The sequence below is a fragment of the Zalophus californianus genome, chromosome 14 (assembly GCF_009762305.2).
Source record: "Zalophus californianus isolate mZalCal1 chromosome 14, mZalCal1.pri.v2, whole genome shotgun sequence".
Classification (NCBI taxonomy): Eukaryota; Metazoa; Chordata; class Mammalia; order Carnivora; family Otariidae; genus Zalophus; species Zalophus californianus.
In genome coordinates this window covers 46,620,137-46,639,687 of record NC_045608.1, presented here as the reverse complement: position 1 = coordinate 46,639,687, position 19,551 = coordinate 46,620,137, and the positions used below count along the sequence as shown (strand labels likewise).

The 19,551-nt window shown below is 40.2% G+C and overlaps 1 protein-coding gene across 3 annotated transcripts in view; it reads right to left on the bottom strand.

The window, feature by feature from the left end:
• Positions 1-19,551, bottom strand: part of TTC39C (tetratricopeptide repeat domain 39C) — a 109,224-nt gene that overhangs the window by 54,926 nt on the left and 34,747 nt on the right. For all 3 annotated transcript variants that reach the window (XM_027575872.2, XM_027575873.1, XM_027575874.2), the window contains exons 2-4: positions 10,588-10,636; positions 8,446-8,574; positions 5,879-5,993 (exon numbers count right to left, since the gene is read on the bottom strand). In XM_027575872.2, coding sequence (XP_027431673.1) covers positions 5,879-5,993; positions 8,446-8,574; positions 10,588-10,636 — 293 coding nt within the window. The remainder of the gene's footprint in view (positions 1-5,878; positions 5,994-8,445; positions 8,575-10,587; positions 10,637-19,551) is intronic.

Sequence of the window (19,551 nt, the reverse complement as noted above, 5' to 3'; positions counted from 1 at the left end):
TGCTTGGCAATTGAGGGATACAAAAGGACCAGAAGACATAATCTCAGCCCTTCAAATGCCCACAATAAAACTGAAAAATAAATGAAAAAAATAAGTGCATAAGACTATATATATATTTTATGTGTTTGTTTATGTGCCCCACTGGGGTCTTAGGGAGAAAAATGAAAACAAATCATGTTGGGATGACTGGTGAGTTGTTCTTTATTTCCTTTTTGTCACTAAATTTTTCTATGTAATGAATATGTAAATGAATTAGTGCAGAATAAGTATTGCAGGATTTCAGTAGAAAACTTTACTCCCTCCTCCCCCCCCCCCCCCACCCAGGCCTAACTGGAAATCTTAAGGAAAAAGTTTAATTCCATTTTCTCCTGCACTTCCAGGCTGCTGAGGCTTCATTCAGGAAGCAGAGCTTCCATCTAGGCAGAGGCAACATTCCAGGAGCGAGGAACACGAGTGTGAGTATGAAGGAGCAGGTGAGCAAGCTGTTCAGAGCCAGAATCCAACAGGAGACACAGAGGCCAAAGGGGACCCAGGGATGGCATGCTCAGGTTATGGGGGCCCCCTGATGTCCACTAAGGACATGCACAGAAGCAGCAGGCCACTTCGAAGATGGGGGTGAGGAGACCTGCAGTGTTAGTAATCCAGATCTCTGGTGAAGAGTCATAGCAGAGAATGGTAAGAATAGAAGCAAATGTCAAAATCCATCAGTGCCAACTGCACAGACTCCATCAACAAAAAATGACAATGGTAAAAACCCTGTTTTTACAAAATAAAAATGTAATTCAACATGTCTTTCTTTTCTTGCCTAAGAGAGGAGTTTAGGTGCCAACGTTTAAAAGCGTATGTTAAAATCTGTCGTAACCAGTTTTAACACCTTTAATTTGAGCCGGGTAAGTAGAACCCAAAGTTTCAACTAAGTCAAAGACTGTAATTTGTGGAAGACAAAGTTAGCATGCATGTAGAGAAAGATTTTTTTTTTTTTTTTTTTTGCTACTTTCTAAGCTTAGAGAAACAGCTTCCCCAGGACTCTCACCCTACTTCCCTGTCCCAAATGCTGTGACCAAAACATCTGAGCACAGCCGGACCCTGCGTATGGAGCGAAGGCTGAGTGAGGAGCCGGCAGAGCTGGACACGTGCCCCACGGCAGACAGCGCCGCAGTTCCTGCAGGGGGGACCCTCCGCCGCCTTGAAGCTACAGCAATGCAGCTAATGAGCACACATTTTCCCAAAGGGCAGAGAAACTATTCAAGAGCCTCACATCCTGCACAGCCTTCCATATGGCTCCTCTGAAAGGTCAAATATAAATCAGTCAGCCACTGCTGTCTATGCTTTTGGAGACAGCAGAAAACCACAGACCACTTGCCCTCCCTTTTTAGGGCCAACCTAAGTCAGCTGGGAGATGTAGGGGAGAGAGGAAACTTTGTCCCCATTAAGGGAAGTGTGGTATGGGGCGGGGGGGCGGTGTCAGGGGAGGCAGGGAGTGGGAGTCCTTCCCAGGAAAGGGCAAGAATTGTCTAGAAAGTGAAAATACCAAGTCATACTAATTGATGTTGCGATAAATCTTACAGACTTTTCAGCAGGGGATTGTATCTGGTGGGATCTTCTACCATAGCATTCTGTCTGTTCACTTGTCCTAGATGAGGCTGGTTAACCCTATAATGAGAGACTTTTTTATAACCCACATAAGACTTTGGGAGAAAAATGGGTTTCTTTTCACTTCTAAAAGACTTCTGAAAGACTCACCTGTCCAATCTCAACTATTCTTGGGGCTCAGTGTTGAGCCACTTTTTCCTGAATGGCATCACCCTCCTTCATCCCTTCAATTCACATATTATACACCCACCGTGTGCTAGGGAACAGCACAGGAGGTGCCAAGGACATAGAGGGGAAAATAGACTTCCCCCAGTTCTTTATCACCCTGCTCAGGATCTTCCTTGATCTTCCCTCAGGCAGTTTCCCAACTGTTCATTCCCTGTGCACCCAATCTGTGACTAACTTACACGTCTAGTGAGTAAAGTATCACCCTGAATTAGAACTGATGCACTCCTGTTTCTCCCCTACTAAACCTGCAGTCCCCTCAGGGCAAGAGCTACATCCCACTCACCTCTAGAGCCCCGGCGCCTATCACCCCACAGTGAGGGATGCAAAGTAGGAGCTCAGTAAGTGTGGGCGAAAAAGACAGCAGGTGGACACTGTTGCTGCCCTCAAGGAGATTACAGTCAAATACCAGGGGCAGACATGTGCATAAACATTTGTATTGCTATGTGATGAATGCTCTGACGAGGCACAGAATACATGGAGAACAGCAAAGAGCAGATGATGGTAGGGTAGCACACACAACGGCAGGAGGCAAGCTCAGGGCATTCAGGGAAGGGCTAGGAGCTCGGCTTAGCCAGCTGCGGGGCTGGGAAGGCAGGAAGGTTCGCACAGGCCACGTGAGGAAGGAATTCAAACTTCCCCTTGTAGGACATGTACAACAGCTGAGTGTTTAAAGCACAGGTCTAACAAGCCTTAGGAAGATGGCTCCAACGGACCACAGAGAACGCAGCCTGGAGAAGCAGGGGAGTCAACAGCAGGCTGTGGCACGATGATGCCAGGGGCTAGCGCTGTGGGTTGGCCAGAGAGCGAGTGAGCAATGCAGGGTTGCCCAGCCTCTCGGAGGACGCGGGCACACGGAACCAGGCTGAGGCGACGGGAAAACGGTGAGAACACTGGGAATTCAGGTATGAAACAAGAAACCCATGGCTCCAGCCCGGGTTCTGTCGTCACTAACAAGCTGTGTCAACTGTCCAACCTCATCCAACATGCAGCCTCAGCTGCCTCACCTGTGAAAGCCAGCAAGCAAACTCATCTGAAGAACACGTATCGAGCCTATGTCATGCCATGAATACACAGGTAAGTACAACATAGGGCCTATCCTCAAGTCTTAAAGGAAGGAAACAAAATGAGGTGGGCAAGCACCATAAAACAGGTTTTAAAAAGAGCTTTTTGTTATGAAAGTAATGAATATCTGTTCATTGGGGAAAAAAGCAAACAAGCAGCCCTGGACAAAAGAGTAAATTAAAAAGATATTTATAAAGTAGTATATAAAATGAGGAGAGATGATGGGATAATTCATTACAAAGAAGTTCAAATGAGAGCACAGGAGTTCTTTTACAAGTATGAAGCGTTTACAAATTCACAGACCCCTTCCTACCTGGAGCTCAGGTGAGTGTGTGCACCCCCACCCACTTCGGCACCATCCACTCGGGGTGGGGGAAGGGCACCTATAACAAACATCTCCAAGAAGGCAGCTTTTCCCCAAGAAAATTATCCATCAAGAAAGTTTTCTAAGGGGGGACGCCTGGGTGGCTCAGTTGGTGGTCATGATCCAGGGGTCCTGGGAGCGATCCCCCACCCCACCCCCCGTTGAGCTCCTTGCTCAGTGGGGACCCTGCTTCTCCCTCTCCCCCTCCCCCTGCTTGTGTTCTCTGGCTCTCTCTGTCAAATAAATACATAAAATCTTAAAAAAAAAAAGTCATTTTCTAAGAAATGTATTCTGAGGGCGCCTGGGTGGCTCAGTCATTTAAGGGCCCTTTGGCTCAGGTCATGGTCTCAGGGTTCTGGGATTGAGCCTGCTTCTCCCTCTCCCTCTGCCCCTCAGCTCATGCTCTCTCAAATGAATAAATAAAATCTTAAAAAAAAAAAAAGAAATGGATTCCCACAAAGTAAGTTTTTTAGAGTTTAATAACTTCTAAAAGGCTAATGAAGAGCATTTTTGGTTATGTTTGTTTGAAACAAATAAGGAGATATTCATAAAGCAAATGACCACTGTGTACATTTATGTCTGTCAGAATTTCATTTCAATATCAATATCTGTTCAGTAAATTATATGGCTTCAGGAAAAACCAAGAGCTCTGTTCAAAATCCATGATAAATAGGATTAAGTAAATGATTAATATCAACCTATTAGGAGAATGGGAAAAAGCTAAGGCAGCAATTTATGAAAGAAATACAGTTTATTAACAAAATATAAAAATAGGTTGACCTAACAACAACAACAACAAAAAAGGCAAAGCAAAGAAATTGGTTCTTTAACCAAAGGAATTGGTTAAATAAATCATGGCCCATTCATATGAAAAACTACTGTTACTATTTAGTATTTTGAAATTGAATAACAGAGAAAATATGTAAAATACAATCTAAGAGGGCAAAGTTGGATACAAAGCACTATAGATTCCATTTTATAAAAGAGATATGGAGAAACATAGAACATTAGACATTAGCATTAAAGAGTAGTTTCTCCAAGTGGTAAGATAAGACATGACTTGCTTTCTTTTTTACCCTTCTCTATTTTCCAAGTTTTCTATAACAATGTTCAGTAATTCTTAACCAGAATAATAATTTTAGAAATAAACAGCACGAATTGATGACTCTAAGTTTCAGGAGGGCAGGGAGCATAGCCTGTGTTGCTCATGTAACCCAGTGCTTACTTAGCACATCATACATGCTCAGTAATTATTTGTCAAATAGACCCATGAAGGAGCAAATGAAGGATATACTAACTTTTACAATTTTTATATACTTTGACTTACAGAAGAGTTGTAAGATTAACACAAAGAATTCCCAGATACCCTTTACCTGATTCCCCAAACTTTAAACTACATTGGACTTATCCTCTCTAGACAAGAGATTTTCTCCTAATAGCTAAACTAGCTCCTCTAAAGTCCTTCTTGAGTGTCAGAAAAAAAGGAATACAAGAAACACAGAAAATGCCAGAGCTCCTATCTTGACCCAAGAAGTCTGACAGCTCTGCTGCTTTTAATATATACATGAATGGAGAGCTTCAAGTGGGAAATTTCACAGATATTTCACACCAGCTATAAGCCCTCAACCATGTAAGTATTAGGCAAGTCCCAAGAGGAGGATTAGAGAGAAAAACATAGAACAGTGGACCCAAAGCAAAAGGTCAACATATTTTAAAAGAAGGATAAATTCTAGTAAGACCAAATCTTGGAGGTCAAAATAAAAGTTAAGTTGCATGTCTGACTTGAGCCAAATAGAAACAAAGCATCCTCAAGGATGAGCTGGAAGGAGGAAGAGACAGTAGAAAGAGAAGGGAGAGAAAAACCAGTGACTGGCAGGCTAGAAAGCGTAGTGTACGTTACAACTCAGCAGCAACAGACCCTGCTTCATTTAAGGTTTGGAAGGAAATGCTTTTGTGGTTGTGAGTTTTAGTTGATTTTCTTTCGGAATTTTCATTTTTTCCAAGTAAATCCTATCTGCCAAAGCAGCAAATTTCTCCTGGCAGTATCAGACCGATACCCACATAAGCTAAAGAACTGGTGTCTGTGTTAGACACAGTCTTCCAGAAGCTGTTAAAGACTCGATTTGAGTCTATAGCTCGCAAGGTATCAAAGTTGCAGAATCCTGGAAAACAACAGTCTTGGGCAAACTAAGAAATTAGTTTATAGCCCTTACTCAAGGTTGTTCAAATGTAGGTCATTCAAGTATTTTAGGAAATATTTGGTACCCATTCAGGCCCTCAATAACAATTTCCTGAAAAAATTAACTTAAACCAGTTATATTTCACTTTAAAGGTTATTCACAACTTGATTCTCACAAAGGAAAAGTATGATCTATCTATCTGGCACTGGTAATTTCTCTAACTATGAAAGAATTATCTGTGAAACACTGACTTCAAGTCTAAAACTACTCTCCTAAACACACATTAGGCACTTGTGGTTCCAATTTCCTAAGTAAAACTCAGTATCATGCCCCAAAGAGGTACCACATATTTTCAAAAACTGAAATACAAGGCACTGTAAAAAAAAGGGGGGGCATTACTTATTGTGCCCACTGAATTTTGAAAGCCATTAAAAGTAATGCTTTGGCATACCTGACAATTCTTGTTTCACAAACGAGAGCACAGCCAGATAAACTTGACAGTCAGCTATGATTATCTGCCTCTGAAGCCGATCAACCATAGAGGGGGCAGATTTTCGGACATCAACCTGTTTGGTGGAAGGAAAGTACACACTGATCAATCACACACAAGAACAAGACTCCGTCCAAACCACCATTACTTTATTGTGCAAAATAATTTCACATAGGAACTGTGAAACAGGGCACTGAAAGCCAAGACCAAATTTATACCATATTCCCATGAGATCTGGCTCTGTTTTGTTAACCATACGATGAAGAACATTGTAATTCAAAGACAAATATCCTAAGCGAGAACAATGAAGCTCATGGGAAACCATGAAAGTCAACAGAAAAATTTAGAGGTTTACCTTTTTTGAAACAGTTTGTTACTTATCCAAAATAAAAACCACTAATGGTAGAAAACATTGCCCAAAATAGATAAACCAAAAAGCCACTTTGCAGCCATCTACCTTCATTCATACAGGATGAACACTGGGGTTCATAACTTCTGTGCCCACAACAGAGATGTGAGGGTCGAAAACTGATTACATTTTACTTAAGGATAAAATAGGTTTGAATGAACCACAAACTGAATTCAATTTAAGCTATACCTCTAAAGTGACTACCTCTATAAAAGAAGCAAAACATAAAATTAAAAAACCCACTTTTTATAAAATGTTGGTCCTTATTGTAAAGAATGTTTGTAAGTGAAAAAAATTTATCCCAAAATAGAATACTGCATTCTTAATACAAAGTGAACTTGAACAAGATAAGCTAAATAGTTTTCATAGGCTTTCACAGTGATGTAAGAAATGATAGGATCTATGGGGCGCCTGGGTGGCTCAGTCGTTAAGCGTCTGCCTTGGGCTCAGGTCATGATCCCAGATCCTGGGATCAAGCTCCGCATCGGGCTCCCTGCTCGGCGGGAAGCCTGCTTCTCCCTCTCCCACTTCCCCTGCTTGTGTTCCCTCTCTTGCTGTGTCTCTCTCTGTCAAATAAATAAATAAAATCTTTAAAAAAAAAAAAAAGGATCTTTGCAAATATGACAACAGCATATATAGTAGACACAAAAGAATGAACTGTTTGCCTTTTTTTTTACATTAGCATAATCTATTATGGTCACTACTGTTGCAAATGTAGTCCCAGAACTCATTACTTTGCTTAGGCAAATGTCAGTCTATTGATGCTCCTGGTTCTTTGTAATAACATCTACTGTGTCGGGTTGTTGGAAGGGCTAATGAGGTACTGTATGTGAAAATGCTTTTTAAATTGCAAAGACCCATTACCAGTGTTAATTCCTAAATAGGTGGTTAGGCATGGAATTAGATACAGAAGACAAACAAATAAATAACTTATAGTCTAATGAGGGAACACTGACTTCATTACCATGTAATGTAGTAAGTGCTCTGAAGGGTCGAGTGTACAGGGTACTATGGGGACAAGGAGGAAACCTACTCAACACAGCTTTGGGGCTCAGGCAAGAGTCCTTGGAGTAAATGATCTAGGAAGAACTCAAGAAAGTGTAGGAACCAGGTCCAGAGGGAAGAGAATGTTCTAGGCAGAGGAAAAGGAAGTGCCATGTCAGCCACAGTAAGGAGTTTGGCAAGGTGTAATGTAATGGCAAGGGTGGGGGTAGGGACACTGAAAATGAAGCCAGCAACCTATTATTTGCATTTTAGAGACTGTATTATGGAGAATGAATTCAAGAACAGTGAGAGTTGTTGCAGGCAAATGGGGATGGTGGCTGACCTAAGGACATGGCAGGAGTGGGGAGAGAAGTGGATGAGTTCAGGAGGTACTTTAGAAAGAGAGGCAACAGGACTTAGTCACTGATCAGATGGAGGGTTTGCAGAAGGAGCCAGCAAGGAAAGCTCTGGCCCTTCTGGAGCATCAGGAGACTGTACTTTTGGCCCATCAGTGACTTCCTCACGGTGGACACCATCAGCGAGAGCAGAGGTGCAGGAACCTGGACATGAACAAGCTGAAGAAAAGATGGGCAGCTTTTGAGGACTACAACCCAAAGACGGGTTTGTCAGCTCGACAGGTAACAAGGGAGACCTCTGGGCACTCCAGAAACATCAGGGGTAGGAGGAGGCCTCCCCAAAGACTAGACTTTCGCACTGGAAGATGAAAGCAAAATCAGAAAAAGTGAATTACAATGTTATTGCGACTTTATGCGTAACCAAAGGCTGGTAAGGAAAAATTAGGTAAATAGCTGAATTCCTCAATAATGCCAAAATGCAACATATCTGAATTACAGATACATGAAAGCCTCATTACAAAAGCTCTTAGCACGTGGCCCATTATGGAAGAAGATAATCTTAAGACAGCAAAAGAATAAATGCACTGAATGGTTTTAATGACAGACAAGCAGGTGGGGGTGGGGTGCCACTGTTTTTAAAAAAATACATTTTACTTAATCAAAAGCCGTTAAGAAACATGTAGTGCTTTCAGTCATATCTGAAATATTGAAAACCAAGTAAAGGAGCAATGCCCTACGTCAGTGGCACTCCGTTCACAACCTAAAGACATAGTGCTTACATTTTTCTTAATTTTATTCTTGATGGTTTCAATTACTCCAGCCTCTTCGCTTTCACACAGTTTCTCTGTCGTCTTTAAGTCATCACACGCCAACTGCATTTTTTCTTCCTCAAATGTCATCATGGCGTTCTTCCAAGAAAGAAATAAGGAAAGAAGGAATGAATCCGTGCCTGAAAATTTAGGTGATTTAATACAACAAAACCCCAACTAGGAAAAAAAAAAAACATTCAAATTTTATTTGTTGCAAGTACAAGAATGTTACAGCATACCCTAATCATTTCCAAGAACTATAATCTCAATATGAAATAAGAATATACCTCTATCACACCTCCGTGAAAAAATACAGGGTAGTGAACGTTCTCACAGTTACTGTTCTAGGACCTTTTTAGTTGTTATGGAACACAGTAGCCAAAGCCCTGTATAATTTCTGGTTGGTCCACTTCATTCAGTTTTTATAGCAGTGTCGCACTGAAAAGTTCCTTCTCCCTGGCCCTGTCAAGTACTGCACAGAATCGCTAGTAGGTTCACCTTGAAAAGCATCAGTCTTTTCAGGGACAGCAATTCCAAGGGGTTCCCTTATTTGGAACTCATATTACACTGTTCACAGTGAAAAATTCCACTGGCAGCCTGGTGGAGTTTTCCAGGCCACATCTGACTGGGTAGGGGCAATCCTTCTCTGCTGAAAACCTGCTACTTTGACCAGTGGCACGGAGTTTCTGAGGTTATGAATGGGCTGTCAGGGCAGAGACAGGACACCTGGTTCTTGGAAGGCCCTAATGAGCTCTTCGTAGGGAGCTCTCTACCATGCCCTATCCATTCAGCAGGCCCTCCCCTTGGCATTCTAGGCCTCCTTGGTAGGACTCCAACATACTCTCCCCTTGTAGCCAAGCCAGACCACTGCCACCTTTGCCCAAGCCCCCCGCCACACTTGCTTTCCAAGCAGACCCCAGACCTGCCACAGCCTCCCTCCCCACCTTCCTCCTCCACCAGCTAAGCTTTGGCTGGGTCTCCCTCCCTGCCTTTGTAGTGAAGCAGGTACTCATGTTGTGATTCCCACAGAGTACCGTTTTCCTTAAAGTCGGATGCTGTGTTTTCTTGTAAACGGCAAGGCTAAAAATTTGTGTTGTATTCCCCGGCGAGAGGAGGAAATAAGTAGCCTGAATGAAAATCCATGCCACCGGAAGCTGGCCGGGTACTGAGGTTGGGCACGGATAGCTGGCCAGCACAGGATAAGCCAGTTTGCAGAGATCTTCCTAGATCTGAAATCATTTAAATGCTTTCTCTATTTTACTTCACTCGGTCTCTACACATACTGATTATAAATATGTACACACACACACACACACACACACACACACACACACACACACACAATTTGCTATTATACCATTCTATGATAGTTTTTTTTAATTATGTGTTTTAAAGTGGTTTGTGTGATGTTATAAATATTTCTAGAAAAAAAGCATCCGATTTTTTACATTGCCAAATTTTCTTTAAACACATAACTGCAACCTATTCCTTCAATTCCTAAATACTAATATTTAAAAATGTAATAGTAACTAATAAATTTTAACTCTGCTAATTTAAACTTTATTCCCAGTCCACATTTATTCAATAATTTTAGAGCAAAACCTTTAGTTTCCAAAGTCTGGCCTTATCTCAGTTTTTTTGGAAAGGCCTTTGCAATTTTATTTTTATTTAAAATATTTTTTTGATTGGGAAAAACAGAATTCTCTGGAAGGTATTAGCATTTTATTTTTTAAATTAAGGGAAAGAGGATATCTCATAGGTGTTGGCTAATAGGCAAAACTGTATTACACTTTTAAATGCTAAAAGATCTATATCTATAGGGGCACCTGGGTGGCTCAGTTGGTTAAGTATCCGACTCTTGATTTAGGCTCAGGTCATGATCTCAGGGTCATGAGATCGAGCCCCACATCGGGCTCTGTGTTCAGTGGGTAGTCTACTTGAGATTCTCTCTCTCCTTCTCCCTCTGCCCCGCACCCCCCACCCTGTGCACCCTCTCTCTAAAATAAATAAATCTTAAAAAAAAAAGATCTGTATCTATACAGCTAGTAACTCTAAGACATACTTTATATACTTGTTTCCTTCACACCAATACCTCTCCCCATACTAACTTACCAAAAAACTGACGAAGCTGGCTCCAAAACTCATTAATGGGCTATGATTTCTGTTAAGGAAACAAAATAAAATTATTTTTAATGTATACTTTTATAAACATTTGATATATCAGGATCACTATATATTTCTAATAATTGGACAGACAATAAAGTCTTAAAGCTGATTAAATTACCCTAAGAAAGGGGCATCTGGGTGGCTTAGACGGTTAAGTGTCCGACTCTTGATTTCAGCTCAGGTCACGAACTCAGGGCTGTGAGACTGACCTCCGTATCAGGCTCCATGCTGGGAGTGGAGCCTGCTTGAGATTCTCTCTCCCTCTCTCTCTGCCCCTTCCCTCCTCTCTCTTGGCTTCTCTCAAAAAAAAAAAAAAAAAAGAGAGAGAGAGAAAGAGAAAGAAAAAAGAAATTATCCTAAGAAAAATGTTGGAGGCAAGGAGGTTCACAGGTCTGTCTGCCAAAATAGAACCTGGCTGATTCTTCAAAGCAAGGCACACAAGAAAATCAAATGATAACAGAGACTGCTTTAGTAAACCAACCTGACATCTGCACACATGTGGCCAAAGGAAGATGATTAATATTCATCTTAAAAATGCAAAACATGTTCAAAACTTTGCACACATAAAATATCATTTTTAATATAGATCAAAGGGTTTTACCATGGAGCCAACCTTGAAAGTTCACTAATTCCATCTAAAGAACTTTAAGAATGCCTCCCTACGGCAACACTCTTGGGTCCCCTCCCTCCTCAGGAGCTTTGTACTATCACTTTGCTATTGCTCAATAAACTCTGCTTTGCTGCCCACCTCCCCCCCAAAAACCTCCTTAGTGTCAGACACTCCACCACTGTAATACAGTCATTGTGAAATTACATATGTAAGCCAAACAGAAACCAAATCAAACTAATACCAATTCAAGGAATACAGGAATATAAACTTTCTACTTCAAATTCACAACCAGCACAAATTCTAAATTTCTGTAAATTTCACTAAAAGAGAAAACAAGTGGTAAATGCCTTCTTAAAGAAAAATAACTTTACTGATTTTTTAATTATGTAAGATAACATATGGTCCTTCTAAAAAAGGACAGAACAATGCATTTAGTCAATCCCCTACAGGAAATTTAGTTTGTGTCCAAAGTGAATGTGTGTTTGGGGGTGGGAGGGGCAAGGAACATGCACATTTGTATGTATTTATGTACATACATGCATATATCCAATGCATATATCAGATGAATATCTTTGTACATATATTTTCTCAGGCTGTGCAAATATATTCTTGGGATAAATTGCTAGAGATTGCGTTACTGAGTCAAACAGTATGTACATCCATTTTCCTCTTGGAGGCAGGGGGTTGGGCAAGGGAGTGAGTGGAGGGAGCGGAAGGTGGGGGGAAGCGGAGGGGCAGTAAAGAAACTGATTTAGTTGGAATATTAACTTTCTGCTACATTTTTCCCCATCTATTTAGTACTTAAATTCTACAATGAATAATAATTTGTTTACCCCCACCTAATAGGATACTAAACCAACAAGAAAAACTGTAGGAAGGTCAACTCATTAGTGACGTATCCCCTACTAGCATTCACATCCATAAACCAAGCTCAAGCAGCATATCTCGAGCCCACTGCCAAGTAAGCTTTCCCCCCACAATGCAGCAGAGCAAGATGGCAATTGTCCCAGCCCACGGCTCTGCATGGACATACCATTACAGGCTCCCAACCTAATTTGGTTTGCCTACCAGTGTCCCTTCTAGAATGTTATTTTCTGCTTCTTATCCCTTATCATGCCTTACATACAACAGGCTTTCAACAAATATGCATCAGTGAAGGAATGAAAGACAGAGCCCTGCCTTTTAGGAACAAACACATTTCAATCAAGTGCTGATGAGTATGGCCTTCCCCTTTCCTTGCTTACATGTTAGCCACTTTGCCGTCTGAAAAATGAAAGGAGTTGAAACTAGGGCCTGGTGTTGCTACATGTGCTTCTTGTTTTGGACTAAAATTGGGTGTCTGGGAGCCAACTATTAATTATTCATGGTATCCTAGCCTGGCCCTCAGTACTTCACATACCATCGTGGGCGAAAAACCAGCCCAGTGGGAACACTCCTACCTCCCTGAGGTACTGTCTCCGCAAACCCCACAGCATCTGGTACATTTGACAGTGTACCCAACACAATAAACTGATCAATAAATATGCACCCTCTCATATCCTGGACAAGACCTGTTGTTTTAAGAACAAGGCTCACTTGACTTTTTAAGCCTACGTTAACTTACCTTACCTTGATCATTTTGGCCCATAGATGTGTTTCTACACAAAACTTACTCATTCAGGGGATTTGGAAATGTTCCCAAAGAGTACAAGTCTCATTACTTTAAAACTGAAGCAAAGGAAGAGGCTCCTAGCTCACCTCAATATGCTCATATTGGGAACCAATAAACAATGACCCAAACTGGAGGGGAGTTGAAGGTATTATATAAAGACTGAGTATAAAAGTAAGCATTAGAACCAAAACACACAATACCAGAAGATCTATAAGAACAGAGGTGAGGACAAGTGAAATAGACCATCTGGCAAAAACCTCCCTTATTTAAAAGAAGAGAGGATATAAGTATAAAAATATATACATATTTGCTAATATTGAAAAAAATGGTGGAATAACCTGTAATTAAAAAAAATGGAGGGCGCCTGGGTGGCTCAGTTGGTTAAGCGACTGCCTTCGGCTCAGGTCGTGATCCTGGAGTCCCGGGATCAAGTCCCGCATCGGGCTCCCTGCTCAGCGGGGAGTCTGCTTCTCCCTCTGACCCTCTTCCCTCTCGTGCTCTCTCTCATTCTCTCTCTCTCTCAAATAAATAAATAAAATCTTTAAAAAAAAAATGGATACCTACAAGGCAAGAGAAGGAATAGGGAAGAAGAAACAAGGGTAGAAACAAAGCTTCTCTGTGGATTAGACATTGGAACCATGTAAATATTGCACATAATACCAAATTTTAATAATGCAACCCCTAAAAAGTAAAATTAATGCAAATCCAGTTGGTAAAATAACCACACAGAATTATTCCAAGTGATGTTAGAACACAATAATCTAACAGTACATTATTATGAAATACCCTTAAAAACAGATCCCAGAAGATGGCAAAAAGAATTTGTTTTCCATAATCATATTCTCACCAGTCAACTTGGTATTGTCATTCTAAGGCTGCTGGGGATGTAATTTGTGATAAAGCAACATGTACGTATGATGGTGTCTGTTGGGACTCAGGACTGTGTGAATAGGAAAAAGAATGAAGTTTATTAAAAATCTTACAGCCTAGAATAGGAACTTATCTTTAAAAAATACATATTTTCTGTCTACTGAAAAAGCCTAGAAATAACACCGCCAGTAGCCCTGAGAATGCCTAACACCTTCTCTAAATACATTAGGTAAAAGGGACCGTGGCTCCTTGAAAAAATGACTGATTCCAGGTCAGGGATAAGAAATGTTCGAGAAGAGCCTGGAATATCTCGTTATAGTAGAAAGCAAGGAAACTTAAAAGTTATATTAGTGTCTTGAAGAGGTTCCCACTATGCAAGTATGGAACAATTTAATCCCTGATAAAGCAATAGATTGAAACATCAAATATGGTTAAACTGTAAGTTCATAATGGTACTTTTAATTTAAAAACAAAACAAACCCTCTCTGGTTGCCTATGGAAGATCCTAAGGAACGAATTCATTATTTTGGAAAAGGATTTAAAAAAAAGAGAAGGAATAAGCATTTACCCTTTCTCTAGGGACTCAGTAATGAATTAGCTGGGTGGGAGGGCAGTCTTTTTACAAAAATATCCTGGGATAATAAATGAAAAGCAGAAGATAGAATCAGTGTTTCATTTTGCAGCTCCTAATCAAGTAATGGATATGGGCAATGACCACAGAGACAAGGGAACATATTAACCACCCCCACACTGATATGATCAACAATATCCAAGCTGTGGAAAACTCTACAGGACAAAAACCCTAGTTTCTTCAATGACAATAAAAAAGTGTATGGGGGGGGACTGAAAGGGAATCTCCAAAATAAAAGGTACAAAATACAACAGACACTTAAAGACACAGACACATCAAACAATACACACACACACACACACAAACACATATATACAAACTAGTAACAATTAGAATATGAAACGAAAAATCACAATAGCACCAAATCACTAAGTATCTAAGGATAAATCTAACAAAGATGTGCAATATTGTCACACTGAAAACTCAAAACATTACCAAAAAAAATAAATAAATAAAGACCTAACTCAGGGTTTCTTAACATTTTGGGTCAGATAATTTTTTCTTGTGGAGGCTGTCCTAGGATTTGTAGGATGTTGGGCAGCATCCCTATCCTGTATCTACAAGTTGCCAGTAGCACACAGCTACTCTCCCACCACAGATGTGACAACAAAAATGTCTCCAGACATTGCCAAATGTCCTCTGGGAGCAAACTGACCCTGCCTGAGGATCACTAATCTCAATACAGAGATATACAATTCTTGTGGGTTGGAATTCAATATTGCTACAATGTTAATTTCTCTTAAACTGAACTATAACTTAAATGCAATCCAAAGCAAAATCCCGGGGGGGTGGGGGGTGTGTGTGTACTGAAAAGTTGATTCTAAAATCTACACTGAAAAGAAAAATACTACAATGGCCAAATCAAATTTGAAGAACGATAAAGCTGGAGACCTGATATGAAAACTTAATTAAAACTAAGAATTCCTGTTCACTCATTAGAGATTACAAAAGACAAATCACAGACTAGGAGAAGATAGTTAAATATATTTATCCAACAAAAAGCTCATCCTCAGAATATGTAAAGAATTCCCACGAATAAAAAACGTCAACCCAGTGAAAACGGGCAAAAGTCTTTAACAGGCACTTAACAAAAGAGGGTATCTTAAAAGTCAATAAGCATATTAAAAAGTGTTGAAAAGCACTGGTTATCAGAGAAATACAAATTAAAACCACAATGAGATGCCACTATACTCTTATCAGATTGGCCATACTTGCAAGGACTAACACTACCAAGTGTTAATGAGAATGTGGAGCACCTGGTACTCTCACACACTGCTTAGCAGTATCTACTAAAGCTAAACACAGGCCTACCCTGTGATCCAGTAACTTCACTGTTTGATAAATATATATATATATATCGTACACACACACACACACACCAGAACTGAATTATTATTATGCCCACAAAAGATATGTATGGCATGTTAATAGTACTATTCACAGTAACCTCAAACTGGAACCAGTAGAATGATCAAATAATTGCAGTATATTCATTCAATGAAACAGAACAGTCCACAGCTACAAGAAAGAACAAGCTCCTGCTAAGTATAACATGAATCAATTTCATAGACCATGTTGAGTGAAAAAAGCCAGACACAAGATTCTATGATTCAGTTGATATGAAGTTCAAAACTACTGTTCTGACCTCTGTCTTCAGAGGGCATAATTACTGACTTAGGAGGAGCTCAAGGGAAGATGCTGGAATGCTGGAAACATCCTATAACTTTGGGCTTAAGTAGTTACACTGTGGTGTTTACACATGTATACATTCTTCACTGTATGTAAGCTTTTCCTCATGAAAAAGAAAAAATTAAAGAGAAAAAAATCAGATAAACGATCATTGAAGGCATTTGATTAGATCGATGAATTATTAATTTATTAGGTATGGCTACATTTTAAAAAACTAATTTTTAGAGATGTTTATGAAAGTATTTACAGATGAAATGATGACTGGGACTTGCCTCATATACAAACTGAGGTAAGAGTATTAAAAGTGAGAAGTATAGATAAAACATGATTGGCCATGTCTTAATTCCTAAGGCTGGCTGACCAAAAAATGGGAATTGATTATACTATTTTATGTACTTAAGAAGATGTAGGGTATTTTCAAAATAAAAAGTTAAAAAGTAAACAAATCAAAATCCTCTGCAAAAGAGGTCTTTTGGAATTTTTTTTTTTTTTGAGATTTTATGTACTTGAGAGAGAGAAAGAGAGACAATGAGCTGGAGGGATGGACGGGGAATAGAGAGAGAGAAGCAGGCTCCCCGCTGAGCAGGGAGCCCCTATGTGGGGCTCGATCCCAGGACTCTGGGATCATGACCTGAGCCGAAGGCAGACGCTTAACCTACTGAGCCACCCAGGCGCCCCTGGAATCCTTTTTGATGAGAAGTCTTATTACAGTCATTGCCACTGTTTGGTTTTTGAAAATGAACCACCAGTAGAAATAAAATGGCTCTAGATTTTTCTCTCTGTATATGGAGACTCCCAAAGGCAGAAAACCTGTTGCAAATACCAAGGAGCAACTGATCATCTTTTCTTCAATTCATCAACACTGCCAAAGTTTAAAACACATTTCTCTAGGATATTAAAACATGGGATAATGAAAATTTTGTTCCCTGAAATATAGCAGAAAAGAATGTATGCATCTGATTTTCAAAGGAGTATTTTTTCCATTTGGGCATAATTACTATAAGTCAGTCCCTAACAGAAAATGCTTTTTCAAACAGGATTTTAACCTCCTAACACAAAGGCAAAATGGCTGCAATTTTTTAAACTTTTGATTTTTGTGAAAATGTTCTCTATTTATGTAACATTGAGTTCTTAGAAGAATTCCCCAAAAGGACTTTTCTCCCCTTCAAATGTGCAGGGAGATTAGACTGTGCGTTAAAAAGGTGATCCAGGACCACCTGAAGCTAATCAGCCATGGCCATCAACCTCACCTTTCATTGCAGCCCCGAGATCCCAGGTTGAGGGTCAAAGAAATAATCACATAAATTCACTCCCTGTTGCTCTTTAAGGGGCCTGTGGCTTTTCTGTGATCCAGGTTGCTCATGTGACCCATGCTGTTTTAAAAAAATCACAGTTCCTTGGGGCACCTGGCTGGCTCAGGTGGTTAAGCGTCTGACTGTTGATTTTGGCTCAGGTCATGAGATCAAGCCCTGCGTGGAGCCTGCTTAAGATTCTCTCTCCCTCTGCCTCTCTGCTCTTTCTCCCTCTTCTTTCCCCTTCTCTTAAAAAAAAAAAAAAAAAAAAAAAATCACAGTTCCAAAGAACGATACGAGCAATGAAGGTATTGAATGCTTCTGTAGATGCTGCTCTCCTTGCCTTCAGAAACAAAATTTTGCTAACAAGACAAGTGATATCTGGTGTCTCCATGGGCTCTAATGGGACAACACTGGTTCAGTACTTCATTTTTCTCTCTGAAAGTAAACAGTGCCACCAGAAGAAAAAAAGCTAAGTGCATAAAGCCATTCACTGCAGCATTATCCAGGACAGGAAAAAAACCTTATTAAAAAACTGTCTACATGGGGGAAAGCTTCATGACATTGGATCTGGAAATGATTTCTTGGATAGGACACCAAAGGCACAGGCAACAAAAGTAAAAAAATAAACTGGACCGTATCAAAATAAAAACTGCACATCAAAGGACGTGATCAACAGTGAAAAGTCAACTGCAACCCACAGAATGGGAGAAAATACTTGCAAATTATCTATCTGGTAAGGGGTTAATATCCAGACTATAAAAGTAATTCCTATGAGTCAACAACAACAAAAGACAACCTAATTAAAAGACATTTCTCCAAAGAAGATATACAAACAGCCAATAAGTACATGAAAAGATGCTCAGTATCACTGATCATTGGAGAAATACAAATCAGAACCATAATGCCACCTTACATCCATTAGGATGGCTATGATGAAAGAAAGAAAATGAAGTGTTAATGAGGATGTGGACAAATAGGAACCCTTGGGCACTGGGGGTGGGGTGTAAAATTGTGCAGGCACTGTGGAACACAGAATGGCAGTTCCTTAAAACATCAGACATGAAATTATCCTGTGGCCCAGCAATTCTGCCTCTGGGTGTATGTCCCAAACCACTGAAATCAGGAACGCAAACAGATGTTTGTACGCCCATGTTCTAGCACCGTTATTCACAATAACCGCTAAAGCACATGAATGGATAAACAAAATGTACACAAAATGAGGCATACACATACAATGGAATATTATTCAGTCTTAAAAAAGGAAACTCTGACTCATGCTGCAACATAGATGAGTTATGAGGATGTTATGCTACATGAAAGAGGGCAGTCACAAAAAAGTACTGTATGATTCCACTTACATGAGGTACCCTCAGTCGTTCAATTCAGAGAGACAGGAAGTATAATGGTGGTTGCCAGGGGCTAGGGGCAGGGAGGAATGAGGAGCTGTTTAATGGGTACAGAGTTTTAGTTTTGCAAGATGAAGAGTTCTGGAGATGGAGTGAACCACAACGTCAATGTATTTAACTAAAAGGCACCCTTAAAAGTGGTTCAAATGGAAAATATCATGTTATGTATATTTTATCACAATCAAAAAATTTCCGAAAATGGACAGAAAGCCTGCAAGAGAATAACCTAGAATAACCTAGAAAAATGCCTGTGACAGAATGTAATGTAAAAACAAAAGTTCCGTGTACACTATGTTCCAATACATATAGACAATAAAAAAATGAAAATTCTCGTGGGGGAGGGCAATAAAATTAATGGTGATTTTATTCAGTGTTAAGTGTATGTATGTGGGATGATAAACAGTCACTAATCATGTTTCAATAATGTCATCATAGACACACTCCCTACATTTAGACACCTTTTAGAGAGAAAAAAATGCATCATTTAATTTACTTGTTCTAAATACTCCATGATTTAGTTATTGCTTTGATAAAATTCCTCAACAGAACAGATCATCCAGCCAACCAAACAGAATAATGGGGCGATTCAAGAGCAAAACAGACAAAGCTTGCTTGCGTGGGAGTGAGTTATTCACTCAGCGGCAAGCTGAGGTCTGCCTGTGCCCAGCTGTGGCGCAGGGTACTGTGAGCTAGGAGACAAACGGTCGCAAATGGAGAGAGAGATACTTACAGGGGGTGACGCCCCCAAAACAGTCTCT